Source organism: Myotis yumanensis, unplaced genomic scaffold (assembly GCF_028538775.1).
Source record: "Myotis yumanensis isolate MYYU_CA2020_CCGP unplaced genomic scaffold, mMyoYum1.0.hap1 SCAF_18, whole genome shotgun sequence".
Lineage (NCBI taxonomy): Eukaryota > Metazoa > Chordata > Mammalia > Chiroptera > Vespertilionidae > Myotis > Myotis yumanensis.
The window spans coordinates 11,136,185-11,159,044 of NW_027223769.1; the positions used below are offsets into that span (position 1 = coordinate 11,136,185).

A 22,860-nucleotide genomic window follows, 5' to 3' on the forward strand; every position below is an offset into this window, starting at 1 on the left:
CTGCTGTGCTGTGAGGGCCACTTCCCACCAGCTGTGGGCAGAGGAGCTGCCCAGGTCTCTGGTAAACTGTCCAGAAGCCTCTGGATTCTCTGCTCAGAGTGCACAAAGGGCACCCGTGCATCGGAATCAACACGGCCAAGAGCGGGGAGTGGGAACGCTGAGGTCTGTGCAACTGTGGCCAGGAGTGTGGAGGACAGGGCCTGTCTGGGGGGAGGGTCTTGGAAGGAGAAGGTGGCATTTAGACAAAGACTGAAAGGAGGGGTTGTGGGAGTACAGGGGTATGTGGTGGGGACAGCATGGAGGGGGTGGGGGTTAAGGGTCAAGGTGGAGCAGCTGCAGGGCCACTGGTGGTCAGCCTCTGGCTACTGAGAGGATTTGGATGCCACAGAACAGCGGGATCTACACCACAACCATGGAGGTGAGCGGCTCCACAGGGACCATGTAGCCACAGAGACTGAAATAAGGCCACCTGGCCCAGCCCAGAAGTTTGTGGGCCCTTTGTGGGGGCTGAGGGATTGCACCCAGCTGCTCAGCAGGGGGTCCAGACACTCAGCTTCCCTGGCCCTCTGGTTGCCTGAGCTTTGTCCCTATGGTGGTCGGCTTGGCCTGAAGGCCTACATGAGCCTCTGCCACTCCCTGGGGCTCAGTGAGGCCACTCTTGTGACGTGGACTGTCCTAGAGCCACACTGGGAAACCCCAGGGAGGACAGAAGGGATGATGGCACGCCCAAACCCCCTCACCTGGATGCCTGGGGCTGTCCTCCAGGTGGGCTCCTCATGCAGGCAGGGTTCAACCAGGAGGCTCTGTAGGGGTCCAGGCCACCTGAGGCGGCGGCATGGGCATCCTGGACAATGGGGGGACACCCCGGGCTGCGTGGTGTGCACGTGTGTGCAGACAAGTACATTCTTTGTCCCTGCCGCACAGCCCCACGCAGCCCCGGGTAGACAGCACAGCACAGCACAGGCGTTTTCCTCTGAGAAGCTTTACTGAATTTCCTGTGGAGACTGCATCCCTGAGTGACACCTGGACCCTCCTGGGGCCTGACCAGGCGAAGGTGTGGATGTGGCCACACGGACGGACAGAGGAGGCCTCTGGCTGTGATCTACTCCATCAGGCCGAACTCTGCTCCACCCAATTGGGGGTTTGGGTGTAGAGCGGATGCTGGCTCACGGGTGCCTGGCCTCCGGCGCTCCCTGGCTGTGCGGGTAGAACTGCCTGACCAGGTCCCTCTTGTTGATCTTCCCCATCTGGTTCCTTGGGATCTCCTCCACCAGCAGGAGCTCCGAGGGCACAGCATACGGGGCCAGGACGCCTCTGCAGAGACAAGCGTGACCTGAGTGGCAGGAACTCCGGGCCCAGATGGCACCCACCTCCCGGCCTGGTCATATCTGCGCTTGTTCCAGGAGGGTGCCCTCCTGCAGGACACGCTAACAGAGATGCCCCTCTGCCCCCCGGGGTGGGGGTGAGGATAAGCCCACCTGCAGCCTGGTCACTGCAGCAGCCTTAGCCGGACGGGCGGAGAAGGCGGCCTCCCTGCACCAGAGCCAGCACTCAAGCAGCACCAGCGCTAGTCCAGGGGTGGCTCTAGCCTGTAGTCCCGACTCCCCTGAGGGGCTCCCCATTACATGGTGTGTCCTCCCGTGTGCGGCCACATGCTGGGTCCCACACCCATAGGCTCTGCTCGGGAACCCCTCCTTAGGCTGCAGGCCTACACTCTCCCTCCCGGGCCCTTTCTGGGCAGACAAGAGCTGCTGCTCCCTGCTCTCTGAAGCCACACCCGGGCCACATGCCCTTTTGCAAGGAAACTGCAGAAGCACTGGATGCTGCCTGGGGTGGCAGTTCCCAGCCTCCTGGGACACAGGGACTCCAATCTGCTGACAACAACCTTCAGGCCAGGCTGGAATGATGCAGACAGCAGGCTGCAGGACACATGGCCCCCAGTGTCTGCCCAGGGCCAACAGGTGGCTGTGGCCCTCCATTCTGTAGCTGTGGGGCCTTGGCCACTGAGGATTAGTAGCAAGGAGCTGGTGATGGGGGTGGACGAGAAACCCCAATTCTTGCCTAAACAGCCTAGTGCTTATGAATAAACATGAGCCCAATCACCCTTGCAGGCTGAGTCCACCTGCCCACAGGCAGAAAGCATCAGCAATACAGCCCTGAACACACTGCTATCTCGGGGCAGCTCCTTCCTTAAACAGACTGCTGCAGGCCAGGGCTATGGTGTGGCTCCCACTCCAGGGTACTTGAGTGCAGGCTGCTGCTGGCTCATGAGGAGAGACAGTGCCACCATCTGTGGTCCTGGCAGCTGCAGGAGATGGCCGGGGCTGCCCACTAGGGTTGGAGGACATGTGGGGCCAGCCTGGACTTGGCTGGAATAAGCCACCAGGACTGACAGTGCAGCAGGGGAACACTCCAACTTGCTCCTGAAACGTAGCTGCCCACTGCTCTGCAGTCTGGTTGCCAAAACTTGGTGTCTCCAGTGGTATTTGGGTGGCATGTCGTGCTTTGTGGCTCTCCCCCTGCCTCCATTTTCTTTACCATGCCAGCATTGAGCTGGGTGCCAGGGCCCAGAGAGAAGAGGGCCCAGGCGGGTCTGGGGGTGTGGCCTGAGATGATGGCAGATTCCCACAACGAACAGTGCAGGTGAGAAGGTAGTAGAGCACCATTTCCCAGGAACTAAAAGAAAAACCAGTCAATCTAGAACCCCATGTCCAGCAAAAGTATCTTTCAAGAATGAAGGTGAAATTAAAGACATTTTTAGACACACAGATGCTGACGAAGTTCCTTACCAGCAGACCAGCACCAGATGGGAGCGTGTCTGCAGGCAGGAGGAAATGCTGCCGACAGAACTGAGGGTGAGCCAAGGCAGGAAGAGCAGCGGAGCTGGGAAACAGACACCATGTCCTTACTACTGACTTCTCTTTAGGAGTAACCGCTTAACAAAAATAAAAGAAGGTAGTGTGGGTGTGTGACAAATATAAAAGTAGTGCATAGCAACAATAGCCACAGTCTGTCCATGCATGAAGAGGCCGATGTCACGGGAGAGAGCCCGGAAAGTTAAAGATGCCCAGTAAAACCCCACCTTAGCAACCACTAAAAAAGGGGAAAAAGTTTAAAAATTAAAATGACCTAAAAGTGTTGTGAAGAACACAGGCTTAAAATTCGCAGACCCTGCATTTCCAAGAACAGTGATCCCTTCATTGCAGGACAGTCTGTAAGCTGGGCCTGCTTTCCTCCAAGGGTCCCAGCTTAGGAAGTGGCCTAATACAAAGCTCTCAGAACTGCTTCAAGGCAAAGTGAGCTCTCGCACAGGAGTCCCGCAAAGCTGAGTTGTCTGTTAAGAGCAAGGTTCCCTGTGAAAAAATCCACATGGACAGTGGAGATACTGCCTAACGCCTCCCAAACACGTCTTCTTGGAGGAGGGAGGGAGGGGCACAGAGGGACAGGACTTCAGCCTCCATCCTGACTCATCATGGTCTGAGTGGATGCTGACACTGAGGATTCTTCCCGGGTGTGGAAGTCCCACCTGGCCCACTTCAGTTGGCAGTCTGGGGGAGGGAAGGGTGGCAGGTTGTCCGTGTCCTAGACCCTGCACACCTGGTAGTGTACCCAGCTCTGAGACCATGCCCCCACCGCCGCGGAGACGCGCTGCCTGAGCTGGGGCTGCCAGCTTCCCTGTGACTCCTGCTAAAAGCACAGCATGGAGAGACAGACAGCTCTTTACCTGGGGAGCAGAGAGATTGAGAGGATAGCAAGAATCTTCAGAAATAAAAAAAATAGCAAAAGAGAAAACGTTATTTAAAAAACATATTTTTAAAAGCCTCCAAATGATAGTGAACATAGAAAGAAACACAGCCTTACTAAAAAGTCAGTGTCCAAGAGTCGGAGGGAGGCTCCTCTCCCCATCCCTGCACCCACACGGGGGACGCAGAGGGTGGCTCCAAAAGGAAGACCCTCTTCTCCCGCCATGGGGTGGACAGCCTGGGACACACCCAGTGACTGCCAATCTGAGGACACAAAGGCCCAGACACCAGCCTCAGTCTGACCGTCCTCACAGAGACACACGGCAGGCTAGCCAACTGCTCCGCCCAGTCCTGTTCTCCTGGGAGCATCTCCCCAAAGCACCCCAGATCCTCTGCACAAAGCACCCGTTTTAGGGTCTTCGCACACCCACAGTCACAGCCATGACCATTAGGACAGGACCTGCTGGGGGCTGGGCCAGAAGCCTGAGCTGGATTTGAGAGACGCAGAGCCGAGCCGAGGGTGAAGGGGCATGCGGGCACCTGCCTGGGGGCAGCCCCAGGTTAATGTGCGACTGCAGACTTGGACCCGAAACTCTCGGCATAGGACACACATGTACACACACATCCACACAAGTGCACACACATACACATATGTACACACACATGCACACATATCCACCCTGTACTCACATACACACATGGAATTGTTAACAGAGTAATTGTTTAATCAAAGCTGCCTCTCCTCTTGTTAAACAGCAGTGCTCCGACTGTGCTTCTGCGAATCCCGGGGATCTAATTGCCCAGCTGTGCTGCCCCTGATGAAACCAGGATGCCTACTGTTTGTGAAATCATGTTGGACAAGCCAAAAATATCTTTAGCACCGAGGAGGAGGCAAGCTGGGGTGGAGGAGGGTGTGGGGAGAAGAGATAGATAGGAGGAAATTCTTGGATTTACATAAAGAACTCAGAGATTACTAACTGCCTCTCTGAGCTGCAGGGCCACTGCTCCATGGTTCCATTACACCCTCCCCCTGTCCTGTCCAGTTCTGCCTGGCTTTGACAAGGATGGGGCAGGGATTTGGGGCGGGCCCTGGGACTGACCACAGGGCCCAGGGAAGGGTTCTGTGAGCCTTGGGACCGAGAAACCACGGGACCAGGCAGATGGCAGAAAGGCTCCTGGGGGAGGGGCTAGGGTTAGGCGAAGGCAAACGGGCCAAGATGCAGGGTGAGGGACAGGGACTGCGCTGCTGGAGATGGGAGAGCTCTGGCCTTGGGTGGGCAGTGAGCACCCACTGGGCATGGGGAATGCCCAGGCTCAGTGCACGTGGCTTACAGCAGTGGTCGCCAACCTTTTGGACCTCACGGACCACCGGCTGGTGACCGCTGGTTTAGAGCATGGCCGAGGGGTGGGTGCTCTGGATCTGGCTCCAGGTTCACCGGATGTCCCTGACAAGACTCTTCCTAAACCCAGGAGAGAACCTGCTTGCTCACCACAGGGGACACTGTCCAGGAGCAAGTGTTTCTGCCACCTCAGAACCTTCCTCCAAACCTCATCTGAGTCGTATGGTGGGGAGTGGGAGCTCCCATCTCCCTGTGAGGGCTCCCGGCCCTTCGGTGATGGGCACGCACGGGTTCTACATCTGCTTCTGCCAGCATTACAGAGTGTCCCTGGAGCCCCCTATTGGGGCAGCCTCATGTAAGTACCACGTCACCTGACCTTCCAAGTCCTCCCCCAAGATGAACAACAGCAAGGCCCAAGCCCCCACCTGTCCCCTCCAGGTCATGGGACAGTCCAGCCCCTGCCCACCCATTCCTCTGTGGTGGGAAAGTTCCCTCCCCTGACCCCATGAGGGCCGCCGACCCTGCCTGCCCTTACCTGGCCCACTCTTTGAGCTCCCTGTGGGACAGTGAGTGTCCCTCTTCCAGTGTCACCACTGCAGTAACCCGCTGGCCCCACGTCATGTCCGGAACACCGATCACAGCCACATCTGTGCACAGAACAGGGTGGGCACCTTAAACACCAAGTGATCACTGCAGGCTACAGAGTAGCAAGAACGTGCAGGAAATGCCGGGGAGGTGGGGTCCCTGGAGCAAGTCCTGGGGAACAGTTGCTGACAGCACCACGGCCACTCACCCTTGATGCTGGGGTGCGCCAGCAGCAGCCGCTCCACCTCCAGGGCGCTGACCTTGTAGCCACCCGTCTTGATGATGTCCACTGATGTGCGCCCCCGGATCCAGTAGCTGCCGTCCTTGAACATGGCTGTGTCGCCTGAGGAAAGGGGTTCTGGTCACCAGGAGGCATGCTGGGGCAGGCACAGAGGACACATGGACATGGGTGGGTGCCTGCATCTGTGCCCATCAATACTATTGCTACGCTGGCTCTGTGGGGGGCAATTTTGGGACAAGGCAGCAAGCACAAAGTTTGACGGTTGTGCTCTCAATCTGTGGTGCTGACAGCGGAACACCCTCTGGCTGTGACCCTATGCAGGTGTAATGGAGAGGCCCGCACTGTACTGCCCAGGACACCTGTCTCTCAGGCCCCTGAAAACAGAGAGGAAAGAGGATCGCTGTCTGTCAATGTCCGCAGTCGGGTTGTAGCCTCGGCAGGGCCCTGGAAGAGCTGGGTATCACCGTGGCCTTTCCTGGTGGGGCGCTCCTGGTGCCATGTGGGTCTCTGACAGGAGAAAAGGGACTTCCGGCTCCGCTGGCTCACTGCCTGCTTCCCCATCTTGCTTCTCTTGGGCATCACCCTGGCAGGAACCCTCCCAGCTAAGGATCCAGAGTCCTTTCTCAGACATCACCGAGCATGAGAGGGGATGGGACGGAAGACAACCAGGAGCTGGAGGTCTGCACTCCAGCCTGGGGCATCGAGGGTGTGGTGAGGCGGGCTGTGTGAGTGCACACACGTGTGTCAGTGTGTATACATGTGTGAATGTGTGGCATGTGCACCTGGGGACACCCCCATCCCGCCCGCTGCAAGGAGTGCTGTTTCACCCGCCTGCTCTCACACCCTGCACTTCATGCCGGGTTATTAGCTGAAATAAATCATAAATATTTCATTATACATCATGCGTCCGACGCAGGAAGGAGCCATCCATCACTGCACCACTCCTTGAGACCTGCCGCGGTGCGGGGCGCTCTCCAGTCTATTAAACAAGACGGATGGGTGTGCTTGGACGGGCTGCTGGCTTATTTATAGTGCAGCGGGAAGGCCAGACTCCCAGAGCACAGGCGGTGGCGTGGTGGTTCTCACCCGCCCCGACAGGAAGCATAAGAAATGAGAGGCGTTAGAAAGCTGCATCTTGGGGCCGGGACAGTCTGAGGCGCGGGTGTGAAGTGACAGGAGTGGCTGCAGGGACAGCGGTGGACACCAGGCCTCTGAGACCTCCCTCCCATCCCTGCTCTGGTCCTGTCTTCTCTGCACTAAACATCTGCACGGTCTTCCATGTTCCCATGGCTGCCAGCTGCCTGCCACGTAAATGCAGAGTTCGGCCTCGGTCGAGGCCGTCATCCTGTTCCCCGTCCTGGCTGAGTCTTTCCAGGGGCTTCCTGACCTGACCCTGCTGGCCTCCACGAGCCCAGGGACAGAGTGGAGAGGTATTGCTGCCTGCCCCAGGCCCTGCCTGTCCCCACTGCCCAGAGCACGGCCATCATGGTTTCGGGGCCTCTGCCGATGTCACCTGCACCCTCTTTGAACTGCTCTCAGCCCTACTCTGTGCAAATGCAGCTTAAGCCAGGGTGAGAGCCCCCTATAGCTGCACCCCCATGGCCACTCCGCAGCCCCTGACCATATCCCCTTGCCCTGGAGCAGGAAGACGGCTCCGGCCTGCAATATTCTAGTCCTCCATCTGCTGCCTCTCCTCCCTTCAGCCTATTCAGACATTACTTCTCTGGCATCTCCAGGTGTCCCCTTCCCGCACGCCAGCTCGCGGTGGAAGGTGGCTTCCTCCAGCACCTGTCTCCTGTCACCAGCCTGATGCAGAGCAGTGAGAACTAGGGTCTCCTCCGAGAGAACCAGACACCGAAACGGAGGGGATGGTGCTGGAGACATATGGAAGTTGTATCATGGAGGGATTTGGGGATTTAGATGCCAAGGAAGGACAGGTGCACACGCGGGAGAGTCCCGGTCACTTATTTGGCTCACTGTCAGGCAAAACCAACACATGATGACAGGTAGTCCAGATCATGCTGGATTCCTCAGGGGGCTTCCCATGTGATCACACGTGTCCTTAAAAGAGGGAGGCAGAGGCAGATATGACACAGAAGGCCATGTAAGGACAGAGGCAGAGGTCGGGGTGACGTAGCCACAAGCCAGGAACACCTGGAGCCCCAGGAGCTGGAGAGGCAGGGGAGCCTCCCCTAGAGGCTCCGGAGGGAACATGGCCCTGTGACCTCTAGTTTCCAGATTGGGAGGGAATAGATTCCTGTTGGAGTTCTGGTTAGCGGTGAGTGGTTTCAGCAGCCCCAGGACACCCCCACCAGGTGAGGAGCTGTGCTCTGTCCTGGGGCAGTGAGCTCAGTAGCATTTGCTGGCCGGTTAGGCGCAGAGGCAGGGCAGCCTGGCTCCGTGGAGGCCGGCCGGAGGGGAAGCAGCATGTGAATGAGGCAAGAGTGGGCTGAGCTCAGGGTGTGAGGGGCATGTGGTGCAGTCCTGTGGGAGCAGGAGCAAGGCTGGAGGAGCCCCGAGGGTGGTGGGGTGGACAGTGCAGGACGTGTGGGACACTGTCTCTACCGAGCAAGCGCCCTGGAGGCTGTGGGAAGCCTGGCATGGGGTGAAGGGACATTTGCATCTGAAAGCTCCTTCCTGCCGCCCTGTGGAAACTGGAGGGCAGTGTGATGACTGCGCTTGCTTGTGCCTGCAGCCACGCCCAGGTGGGAGACAGGATGGGAGGGAGAGCAGGCAGAGCGAGGGCACCCGAGCACAGGAGGGCAGGCCTGGACTAGGACCAACAGGTGAAGGAGAAAGGAGTCCGAGCTCTTTGGCCCACCTCCTGGGTGGGGTGCACTGGGGGCCTGGGAAAGCTTGGCCAGTGGGGGCTTTGTAAGGATGGGCACGGAACCTGGAGGGGCAAAGGCGGTTGTCCTGGGAAACACTGAGCAAGGAGAACCGGAAACAGTTCTGAGAAAGTCTGTCTCATAAGGACCCTTCTAGCTGCTGGGAAAGCTGCAGAGACAGCCTCGGGCCTGTGGGAGTGGCTGTGGCCAACGAGTGACAGGCAGGGGTGAGGCCCACCAAGCCCAGCCCTCCCAGAGCTTCCTCAGAGCCATCTGCTCTGACCGCTCCAGCTCACCGTGGAGGAGCAGAGGCCAAAGGCAAGGGAGCCAACCAGAGGCCTGTGGGCAAAGGTTCACAGAGGGGAATGCTTGGGAGGGATCTGGAAGACAGCAGGAGACTAACACTGCTTTCAGAAATTCGAAAGGCCTGGGACCATCAGTGGAGGAGGTGCTACTGTGGCATGAAGGTCTGGGGCAGTGGAGGAAAGGACTCTTGAGGATTCTAGCTTTGAGGGGGCCCTGGAGAGAGGGAGAGGAGTCACCAGACTCTAGGAAGGTGGGAGGGGGCTGGGTTGGGGAACCCTCCTTCTCTGGGTCAAGGGCAATTGGAAAGAGTAGAGGGATAAGGGGTGAACATGGAGGGTCTGTGGAGGGCAGGGTCCACTGGATGCCAGTGTAGTACCACTCTGCTCTCAGGGTACCCCTGTGCTGCCTGGAGACCCGGAGGTCCTGGCTGCACTGGGGGCAGGATGATCAGGCAATGCACCCAAAAGGCATGCTCAGAATTGAGAGGCGAGGCCCGTGTGGCTCCTTGAGGCTCTAAACGGGGACCCTGAACATCCCTCTACAACTTCCTTGGATACTACCCGGGACAGTGCTGAGTCCCGGCAAGGGACATGTCCCCAGCAGGGCTCCAGGGGGCCTCTGACCACGGCGCTCTTCCTGAGCACGAGGCTTGCCTGCAGGCCGGTGACATGTGTACTCAGTGGTGCTGACGGAAGTGGTTTCAGAAAAAGGGGTCCTCGGCCTTCGAGGGAATGGGGAGATGACGCAGCACAGAAGCCTGCGAGGGTGGGAGCCATCTGTTTACAGGGCAGCCCCACAGTGCCATTGTTTACACAGGAAGACTGCCGAATGCCACCCCCAGTCATGCGCCCAGAGGAGCAGGACAAGGTGTGCCTGCCTTGGCTCCCACTCTGGGCATGAAAGCACCTGCATTGGGCGGTGTCCAGGAGGGAAAGAGTTAAGGAACAAAGCAAGTCTCCAAACCCCCAAAGAGCCGGGGGCAGACAGACTTAAGGAAAGAAGGAAGTGTGGTGGGGAATTTCTGCAGCTCGGAGCAGAGACTGTACTCCCAGAGCCTCTGTGCAGCCACACTGAGAAAGGGCAGACCCGCCCGGATGACAGGGCACGAGGCCAGACGGTGCCCTGGTGTTCATGCGGGAAGACGAGACGCACATGGAGCAATAACAGTGTCTGGAACTGGCTTTGGTGATGTGCTAGTTACGCTGGACAGTCACCTGGGAAAACTGGGCGCAGATGCAAGGACCTCTCTGCACATTACTTGTGACCGCCTGTGAATCTGTATTTCAAAATAAGAAGTTTTAAGAAATTGCTGCTTGGCTTATGGAGACATTCCCCTCCTCAAACCTCAGGGGAGCACCCCCACCCATGGGCTCCCCCACCCCACCTCGTGGGCTCACTCCTATGCAAGTCACTTGCAGCATCTGCAGCACATTATAATGAAGCAATAATTCCTTAAAGGAAGAATCTGTATTAACGAAGTTTATGACTGAGAACAAGTGTCACAAGTGTGGGAAATTGCCTATCAGGATGCTAATTAGATGCCCCTCATCAGGCTGGACCAGGGGTGGGCAAACTTTTTGACTCGAGGGCCACAATGGGTTCTTAAACTGGATCGGAGGGCCGGAACAAAAGCATGGATGGAGTGTTTGTGTGAACTGATATAAAATCAAAGTAAACATCATTACATAAAAGGGTACGGTCTTTTTTTTTTTTAGTTTTATTCATTTCAAACGGGCCGGATCCGGCCCACGGGCCGTAGTTTGCCCACGGCTGGGCTGGACTCTTCCTTCCTCAGGTGTGGCTCCACCTGTCTGGGAACACCTGCGGGAGAGCCCAGCTCTCCCCCAACCCCTCTGACCTGGCAGGCCCTGCATCACAGGAGCCAGGGCTCGCTCGACAGGGCTGTGCAGGCGACTCTTGAGTCAACTCTTCCCTCAGTGAAGGACTGATCATGGAGGCCCACACCGAGGGGGGTGGGGGGGGCGGAGAGGGGGGGCGGCGGGGCAGTGTGTGTGTGTGTGTGTGTGTGTGTGAAAGGAGACCAGGTAGGGTCACCACTTGACCCAGCAACTGCACTAGGATTGCACATTCTACTGAGTCACGCTGAGGGCAGAGCCGAGGGCCAGTGCAGCTCTGTGTCCTTGAGGCACCAGGCTTCTGAGTCAGAGGTCGTGGCAGCCACCTGTCAGTAAGAGGCTGTGCCCGAACTCCTACAGCAGCAGGGTCAGGAGACTTGTCTTTCCACAAAAGCCCAGCTGCACACCTGCCTCAGGAGGTTCTGGGCATGCCTGGAACGGGCCTGGCCTTGGGTGTGGCGGTTCTTCGCCTGGAGTGTGTGCACCCATGCCGGGGACCATGACAGTTAGGAAGCCACGTGCCGGCCCTCAAGGCAGCCACCGCCGCACAGCTACTGCTGCCCACATCGGAATCTTTGTCCCCTGACGGCTTCAGAATTCCTTTCTAGCCGTAGAGGAGAAGGCTTCCCAAGGCCCCCCAAGGCACATGGGCCCTGTGAGCTGCTGAGGGGAGACTCCAGGGTGGAACTCTCCAGCGCCCAGTCTTCCTTTAGCCCTGCACCGCCATGTCCCTTCTGCCTTGAGCTTGCGGTTCCCCTTGGAGACCTGTGCCCTGCCTCCCCTGGCTGGCGCCTTCTCAGAGAGGCTGCCAGACACCACGACCTGAAGGGCCTCCCTGCTTGTGTGCTCCCCACGTGGTGTGTGATTTGTGATTTCCGATTTCTCAGTGCAGAATCATTGGATGAGCACCAATGGGGGTGGAGCCCTCCCTATATCCTTCAGGGCTCTAGCCCCATCCTCAGGGCCTGGCACGTGGAAGCCAAACACAGACTCAACAGAGTGACAGACAGAGGCCAGCCCCATGGGGAGGGTCGTGCTGCTGAGGAGCTTCGGACACAAGACCCCAAACAAGTCAACAACTTTCACTTTTCTAACAACGTATTTATCGAAATGTACTGATTCTGGAGTCGGTCTCCTGCTGATGAGTGCCGACTCCTGGCCCTGCCACCAGCCGCAGCCAGGGAGCTGTGCTCTGACAGACACGGCCTGGTGATCAGTACAGTGAGCTGCACACAGCTCAGGCACAGGCGTTTGCAGCAGGACCTACACACTGCTCTCTGCCTGGCACTGTAATGGAAACAAATCTCCCCACACTCAGAGGCTAACTTTCTGGATGTGGGCGAACCATGGGCGGTGGGCCTGGCCTTACCCATGTGTGGTCCTGGGACGAAGTGCTCCTGGCTGGGCGAGAGTCCTGATTGGAGTGACATGGGAATAGCACCGTCCCTGTCCCGATAAGGATCCTGAGCTATTGATGGGGGAGAGGGTGTGTGTTGGGTACCCCACATGCGGCATCCTGGCTGTGCAGAAAGCTAGAGCAGGCGAGCGAGGAAACCAAGTGGAGGAGACCCAGACCCACTCTGACTGTGGCCACGGAGCATCCTGCATTTGGGCTCCTGGTCCTTGAAGAAACTGAGGGAGCCGGAGACCACTGCTGTAAGCTCTTCCCCAGCTGCTCTGCCCTGGAGCCCCTCGTGTTTCCACTCAGAGTCTCAACTCTGTCTGCAGGTCACCCACCAGGCTGGGGGCGGTGCAGCTATCCTGTGGGCTCCAGAGATGGGTGCCCGTGGTGTAAGAGAGGAGCCGCTGCCACGCAGAGACCTTGGCGGCTGCTGTGCTGACCCTCTCCTGGGGGATAGAGACCAAGGGAGACACCAGAAGGAAATGAAGGCACGACAACTTCCAGGAGCATAAACCTCACCTGAAAACCACCAGGGAGAGATGGCAGGGTGAACACAAGTTCTCTCTCCCTTGAAACAAAAGCAACAGTAACTTCTTAGAAGAACAAAGTTTTAAACAGGGAGAATAGGAAAGGAGAGTATGTTTTTAAAAAATGGGAAGCTGAAAAGCAGATGAATCAGTGATCAAGAACTACACAGACCCAAAGAAGTAGACCCTTGAGGGCGTGGAGAGAGGCAGCAGGGTGCTGACTCACCCCCCAGGCGTGGGCAGAGGCCCCTGGCGGGAGGTGGAGGCGAGGAGGAGGCAGGACTGACGGTGAGAAGCAGGTGGAGCCCCGCCTCGGAGCATGTTGTGTTCTCCGGGATAGAAGGTGCCTTCTGGCCAGGCATGAGGAGGTAGTGGGCCTGTGAGCACCCAGGGCTCCACCGCCCCACCACCCTTCTCACTGTCAGCCACCAGAGGTCGCTGGGCATCAGAGGGGAGAAAACCAGCCAAACAATTCCCAGAACTACAGGACATGGTTTCCGAGTGCTGGTGGACCAGGAAGGTCAGAGCACCCACAGTGCATGGCCAAACTGTGGGATCTGGGGACAAACAAGACCCTCTAGGACTCCACAGGGGAAGGTCACAAAGCACCAGAATAACGGCTGCAGCTGGCAGCAAACACGGAAGCTAGAAACCAATACAGGGCCGACTTCTAACCCACTATTCCGTACCCCGCCCAACCCAAATGAAGACACTGCCAGACATGTGTCCATTCTCAGGAGGCCTCTGGGGGATGTGGGCTGCAACCTGAGGAGTGAGAGGAAGAAGGAAGCCGTGGGTGCAGGAACAGGAGGGAGGAGGGGACCGCGGACAGTGGAGGCCCAGGTGGGAGCTGTGTGTGATGCAGAGGGGACAGCCCAGCTGGGGGCAGCAGGACACTGAAGAGGGGTTTTTTTCCAAGGAGAGAGGGTGGCCATCCATGCCTGGGGATGTGGACATAGATGAACACACGAGCCCTTCCCCAGCTGGGGAACAGCCACGGTTCCCACACTGCTCAGCTCTGAATGGAATGTGCAGGGCCTCACGTGCCGACACTGCACACCAACCGCTGATGAGAGTGCTGCGGCCATGGGGTGGGCGGTATTAGCAGTCAGTTAGGACATGGAGATCAATATCAAAGAAACAGCTAACACATCTTGGGGGCCACTGGTAATTGCCCCCAAACTGGTGAAACCAATGGCACCTTTGAGCCCTGATGTACAACTTCGATGAAAAACAAAAACTCAAAACATTCACCCTCTGCCCAGAGGTCTGGGACTGACCAGTGCAGACAAAAAAGGCCAAAGGGACAGCACTGAGGCCCAGGAGCAGCTGCGGGCAGCAGAGCCCAACACATGCCGTGACGTCCCTTCACTCAAAAGCCACTTCCAGGTGGATCGAAGACTCAACTTCGTGAAAGCAATGTCTGACAAGCTTCAGAAGAAAATAAAGGAGAGCATCTTTATGACCACTGGGAACAAAGGGTTTCTAAGTGACATAAAAATAAAGCACACACACAGGAGATGGCTGTAGGCCAGATAGGACTACAGCACAACAAAAGCTTCCGCACACAGGAGGTGCCACCAACAAAGGGGACCATGGGTGCCACAACCGGGCTCAGCATCGCACAGTCGGGGAACCCCCCGGACAGCTGCTGACTGAACAGCCGAGTCTTTGGAACAGGGACCTGTCTTCCAGGGAGAAGCGAGGCTCGGGTACGAGATGGTCATTCTTGGCCAGATGTGAAGGTGGTGACAGCCTGCAGTTACATGTGCCATCACACTCACTAGCATGAGACACGGGTCCCTGTGTTGCAACCCTTTACCTAATTCCTAACTATGGTTCACTGGTCAAAATAAAAGGACTCCTTGAGGAGAAACCTATCAGAGCTCAGAGCAGCTATGAGTGAGAGGCCTTGGCAAGGTGTGAGCGGCGCAAACGTCACTCCTGAGTGCTATTCTGAGGCCTTCTTAACATGAGAAGGCTTAAACTTCAGTGCAAAACTTAAAAACCATTTGTACTTATCTGTGCTTATAAGAGTAACAAGCTTACTGCAGAAGTACCAGAAGAGAGAAAACAGAAGAGGACATGAGATCATGTAGCGATAGCAAGAGTCAGAGTTCTGTACCAAACATGCCCACATGTGACATCCATGCACACATGTGTATATGACACACACCAGCAGAGTTCCCTCATGCCATTAGTCTTGAAAATAAGGTTTCTAAGGTCTCACACTATTCTGCTGTTTGGATGGATCACAATGTACATACCAGTCCCCATCACTGAGCAAGTGATTCCAATTCCTCACACTATAAATAATTCTGCAACAGCTATCTTTGGGCATCCACTTTTGACCGCCTCTAATTTTTTTCTTTAAATAGATTCATAGAAACACTGGCCATACAATTCCACCGGCCTTACTGCATTGAGCATCAGCTCTTGAAGAATTTGCCAGTTTAGTCAAAAGGATGCAATCTTTGTTTCCCTGTTTCTCTTTTATCACTAGGAAATGAAACGTCTTCTGTATTTTTTGGCCAGTTCTATTTCTTTTTTGTGACCTGCCCGTCATCTTAGCTCGAAGATGACTGGCTCTGTGAGCAATTGACTTCCTGGGCTGCATGGTCAGCCCTCATTCTCGATTAGAGCGACACCTCAGAGAATTTCCACGCTCCACTGAGGCTGCAAACCTTGGGCAGCCCAGCCAATCCACATCAGCTCTCCCTTCTGCTGTCCTACTGGAGATGTGTTTTCTTAAATAAACAGCTTTTAATGTTTGCCTCTGATAATAGTATCATGTGCTCATTGCAGAACAAAAAGGGAAGAGGCACTACCAGACACCCTGGCAATGTTCTGGTGATTTTCCCATGGCTCTTTCTCCCAGGTACCTAAGTACCTTCTACACATGTATTTATCTAAAACTAGGTAAATAGAGTTGACTATTTACTATGTCACTTTTCAACATTAACAGAGTATGATGCATATTCTTTGAAATAATCAGAGATGCCATTTTTGTTTCCTCATGTTTACTTATCAGTTTCTTTAAAATGACAAACCTGCTCAGGGAAAAGCACCGAGAAGGCAGTAGGAGCTACGTGTTTGCTCAGCTCTGTCCCCGTGCCCCAGCGCCATCCGTATCCCTATGTTGTCATCTCTGTCCTCACCTCCATCCCATGCCCTCGTTTCCCCACATCTGTGTCTCCATGTCCTCACCTGGGCCCTGTGTCCTCATCTGTTTTCTCAGGTGCAGCCTGTGCTCGCATCCCCACGTCCTCGTCTCTGCCCTGTCCTCACATCTGTGTCTTTACCCCCATGTCCTCAGCTCCGACAGCAGGGTCAATGTAAGGGCCTGAGGATGCCTGGGTCCTAGAATCGCCTGTGTGTGGGGACCAACTTCTCTGAGGGTGTGGCAGTGCTCGGTGGACTCAGGGAGTCCAAAGGCACTGTGGCTGTCAGGAAAGTGTCAGGGGCGGGGTCGGGGTCTGGCGCTTTGATTTCTTCCCTGAGAGGCAGCTGGGAGCCCTGGGGGCTGACAAGGAGCTCCCCACGTGTGCTCCCTGGCAGAACCGGGCTGCAGGGAAGGAGGCAGGCACACGCAGGGCAGGGAGGGCCACCGTGGCTGGAATGGAAGTGGCCAGCTTGTCTCCTGTCATCTAGACACGGAGGAGGCCACTGAGAGGAACTGGCCGGAGGAGGACCTGCCAGCTCCTGCCAGAATTCGAATTTGAATGGCAGGAGGGGCTGGCCAGGGAAAGGGTTAAGTTTAATTTATCCTGATTTCTATTTAATATCATGCTCTCCCCGTAGGAGCCGGCAGCTGTGAGCTGATTGCGCGCTCTCATTATGCAGTCTGTATCGCTAATGGCCTGTGACAAAGGCATGCGGCTTCCAGGCCTCACCCCCGAGAGCCAATTAAACACACATACTCCCTTCCTGTTTGCAGTGCATTACAATGAAATTAAACTGAATTTCAAAATCATTTTCTCCTAAAGACATCTCTTTACAATAATTAATGCATACTATTCCTTTTCAACTGAAATATTCATCAGGAGCAGTGACTAAAATGTTTGAACGCTGACTGCCCCACATTTTGCATGGCTGTCGCCCCAGTGCTCAGTCAGCCCTGCTATCGGCAAAATCCACAGGGTTTTGGTTCCTGTGCTTTTAAAGAAAAAAATATCTGCAGCTTTTTATCTGAATTTTAAAATAAAAGAAGATGGCTACAAAGTAAGTCAGGTTTCCAAATTGGGACCATTTAGATGGCTAAAGAAGGGACGCATAAAAGCACGATTAGTTCAAAAGTAGTATTTCCTAAATATCTGCATTTGAAGGACAATTATAGAGAGACAGACACGTATTAACGCAGATGTTTATAGGTAAACCAGATGGGCGTGTGTTAATATTCTGACTACATCCTGTCACAGGCAGAGATAGGAGGGCCCAAAACAGGTCACCTGGACTCCTGAGTCCCCAAAATGGGGCCCTCTGCTGACCAGCACCCCAGATTCTCCTGCCAGGGTTCCTGGGGCACTGGTCTCTGTTCTGAGGGCCAACACATACCCGATCTGCAAACCCTTCAGAACCCTCCACAAATCTGCTCTCTGCCCAGTGTGGAGGGACCAGGCGGACAGGACATGCCAACCAGAGCTACTAGGAAATACACTTCTGAGGGTACGTGAGAGAGAAAGCCATGATGGCTGTGGGACCGCAGGGTGGACATGGGACCGGCTGGGATCAGCAAGTCCAGCCCTAAGTGCCACCTGCACGGGGGCAGAAAGGGGGCCATTGATATCTCCCAGTAGGACTTTCTATCTGTCCCTTCACCCTCAAGCCCCCACTCGATGGGCACACACAGCTCCTTGCTCTGTCACTTGGTGACCTCAGGCCCATGACAGCAGCAGACTGAAGAGTGGACGTGGAATCCACCCCCTACAGATCCACGCTGACCTGAGCCTGTTGAGATGACATGTGTGCAAGTGTCAGCCCCAGGCAGCACATGGCACAGGGGTCACCAGGCTAAGGGCCATGGCCGTCTCTTACACACCCCCTCTCCCGTCCTATTTGCACAGACCCCCGCGGCATCCTATACCACCTGCAGCAGCTTCCTTTCTTCTGAGCCCTGCTCTCACAGAAGGATCAAGGCACGTTCCTGATCATGGGGCCACATCTGATGGCATGTGAAAACAGGCCTTGCTTTTAGAAAATACTTCCTTGAGGTTATTATGAACTAATGTGTGTCCAAGACATAAGTTTTAGAAATACAAACAGGCAAAAAGAAAAGGAGAAACCACCCAGAATCCCCCATCTAGGTGTCGGAACCGATGTTCTGGTGTGTGTTTACATGAGCACACACACTAGGGAACCATGCAGCTGCAAACCCAAACATCCCAGTGTCTGCCGGGCCCAAGGAGGTGGGATGGAGGGACAGAAGGGGACAGGGTGAGGGACAGAGGGTGGAGGGATGTGGGACGGGCGGGGGCAGGGGATGGAAGGTGCCTCAGATCAGGCTCTGGGTGTGTGTCCCAGGTGACAGGATGCCAGTATGGGCGGGGGGTGGGGTGGGGGGCACCAGAGCGTTCCATCAGTGCTGCCTTTTTCTGCCCAGCGCTGGGACCCCAGGTTATGGCAGGTTTATACTTGCTCGCTTGGGCAGCTGACACAGAGTGCAGACTTTAGTAGGGAAGAGGGAACGGAATGACCCACACCACAAATAAACCACATTCCATCACACAACTTGATCCTGAGTGGGGGAGGGTAAATTTTCAAAGCATGATGGGCTAAGAGGGAGGGTGGGTGGAAGAGGGTGAGGAGGAACTCCTCCTTAGAGTGCAGCGGTGACTGGGAAGGGGGTGTGCGTGTCCTGACCCAAGATGGGCAATGGGACCAGCAGGAGGGGGCTGCGGCCTCAGGAGCCTCCTTTCAGAGGCTGAAAGGGGTACAGCCACAAAGATGTGAGACACAAAGTGCACGCCCAGCCCTGTCTCTGCCCTTGACAGAGATTCTGAGGTGTCAGGTGTGGTGACAACCTGGGTGGCCACGTCACACTCCTCTATCCCCTCAGGCCCCTCCTCCGGTGGCTCTCCCTCTCTGCCCCAGCCCCTACCTGTTTTAAACCAGCCATCTGAGGTGAACGCTTTCTTTGTTTCTTCTGGTTTCCCCCAGTATTCACGGAACACAGTGGGTCCCCTGACCAAGAGCTCCCCTTCCTTCTCCTTGAATCCTGGGGTCATCTGCGGTGTGGGAGAGAAATGTGCACGTCAGAGCAACGCCTCCCAGGATGGGGTCTCCACCTGCCTTCCCTGTGCCCCTGCCCGACCTGAGGACCACCATGCTTTTCTGAAATTGAACATATTGTTGGGTGATTGAGAAACACAGCTTTCAACGCAGAAACTCAATCAGAGCTGCTCCCTGAGCTCACCCTGCCCTGGGTCGGGCTGTGGGTCATCTCTTCATCCTCAAACAGCTCCATCCTGTAGATTGTAGATGTGAGTCAGTGGCCAGGACTCAGAGCTAGGACCTGGCTGGATTAGCTGTCCGCTTCTAAAAGTCATGTTCTTGGCTTCCCATGAAATCCTGTGTCCAGGGCATTTCTCAGACAAACCACGGAACCCAGGAGAAGCAAGCAGCAGCCCGCACCCTGCCTGTGGCAACTGGAGCAGCTCCGAGTTGGTAGCACCCGCTGGAGAGTCTTTAGGAGGTGCTACTTTGCTTGGTGAAAAGGAAGCTGACAGAGCAGTCAACAGACAGGGCGGCTCCAGGAGGAAGACTTGGGAGCCAGGAGACACTGGCACTGGAATTCATGTGGTTGTGGAAGGCAGGGAAGCTCAGTGCTTCTCTAGTGTGACCACAGTGAAGGGTAGCAGGGAGATTGGGTTTTATAAGAAACTGAGCAGGGGCTTCCATGGTGCCAGGAAAAGCACCTGCAGAGGAGGCACCTGTGAGGTCACAGGTCCGTTCCTCTGGTAAGCCTCTGCTGGCCTATTGGAGAACTCAACACTCCTCACTTAGTAAGAGAACTAGTAGTCAGAACACCAGCAAGGCTGTGGAAGAACTTAACCATCTGCATCTAATTGACATTTACACTCCAGCCCAAACCAGCAGAACATTCAACAAGCAGGACCACATATTCTGGGCCATAAAACATACCTTAACAAATTAAAAAAACAACAACACTGAAATCATATCAAGCATGTTTTCTGACCAAAAGCTAGAAATCAATAATAGAAAAATCTCTAAACCCTTGGAAAATAAATATCACACTTATAAATAATCCATGAGTCAAAGGAGATGTCTTAAGGAAAATTATAAAATATTTTGAACTGAATGAAAATACAACCCACCAACAAGGGGGGAGTACAACTAAAGCAGTGCTTAGAGGGAAGTTTATATAATTAAATGCACATATTAGAAAAGAGAGAAGGTCTCAAATCAATAACCTCAAGTTTCAACTTAAGAAACCAGCAGTTCAATGGGTACTAGGAGCCGAGAGCGGACCCCAGAGAGCCCTGAGCAGCCCCAGCACCGTCGGCCTAGTTACCATACACCGGGAGGAGCTGCAGCTGCTGCAGCCTGCCACCACCACCTCAGGGCTGCCCACACCAAGCCTGGCACCATGAGCAGTGGTGCAGGGAATGGAGGTCCTGGCGGCCTCACATCAGCGGTGCCTGCTGGCAGGGACAAGAAGGTTTTGGGAAATGAAAAGGGAGCCCACTGTACGGGAGAACATATTTGGCAATGATACATCTTATAAAGGGTGAATATCCAAAATATATAAGGAACTCATACAACTTAACGAAAGGCAGATAAACAATCCAATTAAAAAATGGACAAAGGACCTAAATAGACATTTCTCCAAAGAGGACATACAGATGACCAAGAAAAAATGCTCAAAGTCACTGATCATTAGAGAGATGCAAATTAAAACGACAATGTGGTATCACCTCACACCTGTCAGAATGGCTACCATCAACAAATCACAAATGCTGGCGAGGGTATGGAGAAAAGGGAACCCTAGTACACTGCTGTTGGGAATGCAGACTGGTGCAGCCATTATGGAAAACAGTATGGCGTTTCCTCAAAAAAGTAAATATGGATCGGCCATTAGACCCAGTGATTCCACTTCCAGAAATATATCCTAAGAAACCTGAAACACCAATCAGAAAGAATGTATGCACTCCTATGTTTATAGCAGCACAAATTATAATAGTTAAGTTCTGGAAATAGCCCAAGTGCCCATCAGCAGATGAGTGGATAAAAAAGCTGTGGTACATTTACACCACGAATGCTATGCAGCAGTAAAAAAGAAGGATCTCTTACCCTTTGAGACAGCATGGAGGGACCTGGAGAGTATCATGCTAAGTGAAATAAGTCAGAGAAAGACAAGTATCACATGATCTCACTCATATGTGGAATCTAAATAACAAAATAAACTGATAAATGGAGTGGATCCAGAGACATGGAAGCATGGAACAGAGTGCGGAATCTCAGACAGAAGGTGAGGGAGGGTGAGTGGGTGGGAGGTAATCAACCAAAGACCTTGTATGCATATATACAGAACTCATGGACACAGACAGTGGGGTGGTGAGTGCCTGGGGCGGGCGTAGGCTGGAGGGGGTCAATGGGGAAAAAGGGGGACATATGTAATACTTTCAACAATAAAAATAAAAATAAAAGGTTTTGGGAACAGTAAAATGGTTCAATGTAAGAAACAGATATGGTTTCATCAACAGGAATGACACCAAGGAAGATGTATTTGTACACCAGACTGCCATAAAGAATAACCCTAGGAAGTACCTTCGCAGTGTAAGAGATGCAGAGATTGTGGAGTTTGATGTTGTTGAAGGAGAAAAGGGTGTGGAGGCAGCAAATGTTACAGGCCCTGGTGGAGTTCCAGTAAACATGCAAGGCAGTAAATATGCAGCAGACAGTAACCATTCCAGACACTATCCACCTTGCAGGGGTCCTCGGTGCAAATACCAGCAGAACTACCGGAATAGTGAGAGTGGGGGAAAGAATGAGAGATCCAAGAGTGCTCCCGAAGGCCAGGCCCAACAGCACCTGCCCTACTGCAGGCAACAGTTCCCACCTTATTGCATGCGGACACCCTATGGGCATCGACCAAGTATTCCAACCCTCAGATACAAGGAGAAATGATGGCGGGTGCTGACAACCAGAGTGCAGGAGAACAAGGTAGGCCAGTGAGACAGAATATGTATTAGAGCTACAGACCATGATTAACTGGGGTTCTCTTCACCAAAACAGCCTAGAGAGAACAACAATGAAGAAGATAAGAAAATGCTAAACCACAAGATGGCAAAGAGACAAAAGCAGCTGATCCACCGGCCCAGAATTCATCCGCTCCCAAGGCTGAGCAGAGTGGGGGTGAATAAATGCTAGCTTACCATCTCTACCATCTGGTTTAGTCATCCAACAAGAAGAAATGAATATGAAATTCAGCAATAAGAAATGAACAAAAGATTAGAACTGAAGACCTTAAGCTAGGGGTGGGGAAACTTTTTTCTGCCAATGGCCATTTGGATATTTATTAACATCATTTGCAGGCCATACAAAATTACCTACTTAAAAGTTCGCCTGCTACATTTGGTCAAACATTTAACTCACCCCTAATGCCTTGGCAGGGCCAGCCCAAATGATTTCGCAGGCCTTACACGACCTGCAGGCTGGATGTTCCCTACCTCTGCCTTTAGTGCTTGCTTTTTGCCCATTAACCAGACAACTAGAACTATCCACATTATCTATACAGCATGGGGCTTTTATTATTTTTACCTATAGAAATCTCATTTTGGTAATGACAAAGGAGGTTTTTATTTCTTAAAAGCCTGGTTTTTCTTAATATATCTTTAAAGGTTTTTAAAATTGATTCATATTTGGTCAAATTAAGATTTTTAAGGGCTTTATTTTTAATTTGTAATAAAAATTCAACAAACTGCAAGCACCTGTTAATAAAAGGCCTTAAATAATTGTTTGTGTAAAAACAAGAAAAAAAGAAACTAGAAAAAGAGAAAGCAATCACAAAAA

At 54.1% G+C, this 22,860-nt stretch overlaps 1 protein-coding gene and 1 pseudogene across 2 annotated transcripts in view; one reads left to right on the top strand and one right to left on the bottom strand.

Annotated features, from left to right (window-relative positions):
* Positions 1-966: 966 nt before the first annotated feature.
* ACSF3 (acyl-CoA synthetase family member 3) overlaps positions 967-22,860 on the bottom strand; it is a 75,606-nt gene continuing 53,712 nt past the window's right edge. For both annotated transcript variants that reach the window (XM_070398330.1, XM_070398329.1), the window contains exons 7-10: positions 18,926-19,052; positions 5,877-6,011; positions 5,619-5,730; positions 967-1,314 (exon numbers count right to left, since the gene is read on the bottom strand). In XM_070398330.1, the coding sequence (XP_070254431.1) occupies positions 1,167-1,314; positions 5,619-5,730; positions 5,877-6,011; positions 18,926-19,052 (522 nt within the window). In that variant the 3' untranslated portion in view covers positions 967-1,166. The remainder of the gene's footprint in view (positions 1,315-5,618; positions 5,731-5,876; positions 6,012-18,925; positions 19,053-22,860) is intronic.
* LOC138996994 (Y-box-binding protein 1-like) lies at positions 13,319-22,211 on the top strand (annotated as a pseudogene).